The sequence below is a fragment of the Bos indicus genome, chromosome 15 (assembly GCF_029378745.1).
Source record: "Bos indicus isolate NIAB-ARS_2022 breed Sahiwal x Tharparkar chromosome 15, NIAB-ARS_B.indTharparkar_mat_pri_1.0, whole genome shotgun sequence".
NCBI lineage: Eukaryota > Metazoa > Chordata > Mammalia > Artiodactyla > Bovidae > Bos > Bos indicus.
Window position 1 is genome coordinate 64817183 of NC_091774.1, and position 4160 is coordinate 64821342.

Consider the following 4160-nt stretch of genomic DNA (forward strand, 5'->3'; position numbering starts at 1 on the left):
ATAATATTTGTTGTCTGTATCCCCACCGCCAATCCCAAGAACCTAGGAGGGTGCCTAACACATAATAAGCACTCAAATATTTGACTATATGAATGTCTAGGAAGGACTGTGCCTTTCATCAGATTAGCAAAGAGTTTTGTGCTCCAAAAAACATTTAAAAATTATAAAACATTTCTAAGGACTAAAGCTGTTTGAAACCAAACTAACCCCTTGTTACAGTCCTCAAAGAGCCTTTCTGAGTAGGGACATGGCAACAGAACCAAATATATGTTGCCCTTGGCTTTTTCCAATCCCCCTGACTTGACGGTGTTGGGGATCCCCTCCTCCCCTGGTCTTGGAAGCCCCTGAATGCTGGCTGGGCAGCAGCCTCCAGCCCCCATGAGAGCACTACCCCCCCGGCAGTGGCAGAGACAGGAGAAAGACCATGAGATTTACCATGCAAGTGGGCACTGTATGTGGAGTACGTGCTGGGAGCAACGAGAACAGCAGTAAATACAGAACAGAAAATAACGATCTTTGAAATGACAACAAACGGGACACATTATCTAAGCACTAACACCTAAGGAGGCGGCTGCCAGACTCTGGTGGGCAGCTCCTCAGGAGAGAGAGGCCGACTTCTTTCCAGGCTGCCTGGTCTTCAGACCTTGTAACTTTTCATCTTTCAGTGCCTTCAAGAATTTATCTGCAGAAGACCAAAACAAACTTAGATGTAGGAGAGAGAAGGGCTTTTTTCTAACACTTCCAAAGCTAGCTGTGGGGAAGCAATCATGTGCTTCCCCACATGAGTCCCAAACCTATTCAGACCCAAGATGGGTGAGGGGGTGGGGGAAACCCCTAAGAGCCAAAACACATCCAAGTGGAGAAATATGTGGTTGAGAAATCCAGGACTTGGAAAGTCCAAGTATTCTAGGAATTTTCTTCTTGAGGCAGTGGGGAAGGGGACATAAGAGAGTGCTTGATGAATTGGGGACCGTTCCCATAGCCACATGTACCTAAACATGTAGTTTATTTCACAATGGTGGGGATGCTCTTTCTAGACCCATCTGCCCTCCTCCAGTGGTCACGTGCTAGACTTAGCCAGACCAGGTGTTGGCAAAGACAAAGTCTGTTGAACAGCCTATGGCTCCTGAATATTCCACAGTGCAATCTGGTCCTTCTGGGAGTAAAACTGGATTTAACAACTTCACTCTGGAACAGGGAGGACTCAGTCAGTTTGCACACTAGAGGAATCCTGCCCATATCAGCACACCTGGTCTGCCCTGGTCTGTCCAAGACTTTAGACCTAAGATCAGATGGCAGAGGCCAGGACCCTGGTGAGAGGGCAGCCAGGGGCATCACAGGAGGTGACCTTCCAGCATTGAGAAATGGATGATCCCAAAGCCCCTCAGTGAGTGTCCTCAGCCTTCTAGGTCTTGCACCTCTCCCTAGAGATCAAACGACCCTCACCTACTTCCCCTCCTTCCACTGAGGACCCCAAGTTAAGATAAACACTGAGCCAGGTCTCTAGAAACAGGGGTTGTCTGTGGGGGTGGACCCCCAGTGTACTACTGTGCAGGAGGCTTAAAGTTCAACCTGGGGGTTGTGATGGACCGAGTTCCAGGTTTAGAGCTCAGAGTTCAAAGTAACAAAAAGGCTCAGGGCGGAGGGAGGTTGGAACTTGGGGCAAAAGGGTCCAGATTCACGGTGGAGGAAGAAATTGGTTGAAATCCAGGATGAAGTGTCTGGATTCCGGGGTGGGGGGAGGTTTTGGTTTGGGATCTGGGGTTCCTGGGAACTGGAGTCTGAGCCTAAAGGCCACACTGCGGGTGAGGGGTTCAGGGGGCACGGAGCCAAGGAGGGAGCCGAGGCAGGCTAAGGCGCCAAGGTCACGCACAGCGCTGGGAGTCGAAGCCGTCCCCAGTTATGGTGAGCAGCTCCAGCTCCTTAATCCGGATCTCCAGCTCGCACAACTCCTCTGGGTGGGAGGCAGAGGCTAGCCGGGAGGTCATAGGGCCAGGAGCCAGCGGGGAGGCCGCTGCCTCAGGCCCCGACGGTGGAGAGTAGAAGAAGCGCAGAGGCTCGTAGGGGATGGAAGCCAGGCCGGAGGGCCAGGGCGGGGGACAAGGGCGCTCACTAGGGGGACCCAGGCCGGGTGGCGGCGGGGGCGCTGGGGCCGAGGGCCCCTGGGGCAGTGACCGGCCCCCCGCCGCCGGCGCCCCTCCCGCCGGCGCCCCTCCAGCCTTCAGCGGCACGAAGAGCTTTTTCCAGATGTTGAAGTCGCTGAGTGGGGACGAGGAGATGCCGCGGTCGTAGAGGGAGGGGAAGTAGAGGGGCGGAGCCGGTCGCTGGCTCATCGTGGGGCTCTGGCTGCCGCGCCGCCCCTTCGGCATCGTTTGAATGGGAAGCTGCGTGGGAGGAACCCCGTGCCAGGAGACGCGAGCCCGGCCCCGAGTCGCCGGGATTCCGAGGTTCCACAGGCCACGCCCCGAGGGAGCGGCCCCGCCCCCACACAGTCGGGGTTTTCAAGTCCGGCTGGCCACGCCCCAGAATGTGGCCCGCCCACGGCCCCTGGAGTGAGAAAGACCATCCTAGTAGAGGGACTGGGGAATCGGGAGGATCCGGTCTGTTGTGCTGCTCATCCCCTACCGGCGATCACTCACCGTCCTCGACGACAGCAGCTCCACGTCCTCCAGACCCCGGCCAGGTCCCGCCCCAAGACTCCCGCTACCACCACTGAATTTCACAAGCCTCACTTGTGTTATTGCACCCCTGACTCCTGCTCTCTCATCCCACTATGCTGCTAAGTCACTTCAGTCGTGTCCGACTCTGTGCGACCCCATAGAGGGCAGCCCACCAGGCTCCCCCGTCCCTGGGATTCTCCAGGCAAGAACACTGGAGTGGGTTGCCATTTCCTTCTCCAATGCAGGAAAGTGAAAAGTGAAATCGAAGTGGCTCAGTCGTGTCCGACTCTTAGTGACCCCATGGACTGCAGCCTACCAGGCTCCTCCATCCATGGGATTTTCCAGGCAAGAGCACTGGAGTGGGGTGCCATTGCCTTCTCCGGCATCCCACTATAACCTCATCCAAAAGTAGGAAGCCTCGAGAGGAGACTCTGAGAGGAGACTTTCTTCCGTCTTCCTGTCCTTTCACGTGTTTGTGCCTGCGTGTGTGCTCAATCGTGTCAGACTCTTTGCGACCCCATAGACTGTAGCCCACCAGGCTCCTCTGTCCATGGAATTTTCCAGGCAAGAACACTGGAGTGGGTTGCCATTTCCTAGCCAGGGGATCTTCTCCACCCAGGGATTGAATTTGCCTTGGCAGGTGGATTCTTTCCCACTGTGCCACCTGGGAAGCCTCTCTCCTCTTATAGGGAGGAAAAAAAAAAAAAAAAAATCCTAGAAACTTGCCCCTTGCATCAGCATACTTCTCTTACCACCCCTCCTTGCAGAGAAGTCTGGGGAAACAAGTATCTGACTTTACATTCTCTGTAACAGAAGAAGCAGGTTGATGGGAATAGCTGTTAGAACCAACCCAAGTTTTCACCAAATTTCCCAGTGTTGTGGACAATTCTGGGAAAAAAAGGAGAGAGAGAGAGCCTCTTATGGATTTGTAATAGATCTGACCTAGGTGTCTTTAGTGAAATGCAGTTTAGTTTTCTTCCAAACATTGCCTATCAGGAGCTAAAAGGCAGTCAACAAACCACCAATAGGAAATTCTGCAGAGCAACCCTCAAAGAGCTCAGTTATTTAAGGTGACTTGGATATACTGCCCAAGGACATGCCCAGCTCATTTAAATAGTAGCCTGTATTAGTCATAGAGGGAAAAACCTCTGCCTAATGATATTGAGGTGAATGAACAAAGATGGGTAGGGGCCAGTTTAGTCTGTTGGTCAGTTAGATCAAGATCTGAGTCAGATCCAGGTCCAATAGCAAATACTGTGTGGGTGTATGTGTGTGTAGCAGCAAAGCAGAGTCAAATGTCCTGGAGTGGTGAGTTGCTTGACTTCTAAGGTGGTTTTCTGCAAAATAAAAGAACCAGGCGGCCTCATAGGGTTGTTTCTGATGATCAGATGGAAGACAATAGTGTGTGTGAAGAACTTGTAAATGTATGTATTCTGTCCAAATATAAGAGCAGTTCCCATTGATGGGCTTGTCTGAAACTAAGAAGCTTTTTCTTCCCAT

General features: G+C 52.8%; 1 protein-coding gene across 1 annotated transcript; it reads right to left on the reverse strand.

Moving 5' to 3' along the window:
- Positions 1-493: 493 nt before the first annotated feature.
- On the reverse strand, positions 494-3353 carry C15H11orf91 (chromosome 15 C11orf91 homolog). Its single transcript, XM_019975835.2, has 2 exons — positions 1874-3353; positions 494-682 (listed from the first exon to the last, which is right to left on the reverse strand). The coding sequence occupies exons 1-2, from the start codon at positions 2367-2369 to the stop codon at positions 597-599; spliced, it is 582 nt and encodes a 193-aa protein (XP_019831394.1). The 5' UTR covers positions 2370-3353; the 3' UTR covers positions 494-596.
- Positions 3354-4160: the final 807 nt, after the last annotated feature.

Coding starts and splice junctions, on each gene's coding strand:
- C15H11orf91 (XM_019975835.2), bottom strand. CDS start 2,369: ATGCCGAAGGGGCGGCGCGGCAGCCAGAGCCCCACGATGAGCCAGCGA. Junction 683..1,873: donor CGGCTTCGACTCCCAGCGCT/GTGCGTGACCTT, acceptor GGTCTTCTGCAG/ATAAATTCTTGAAGGCACTG.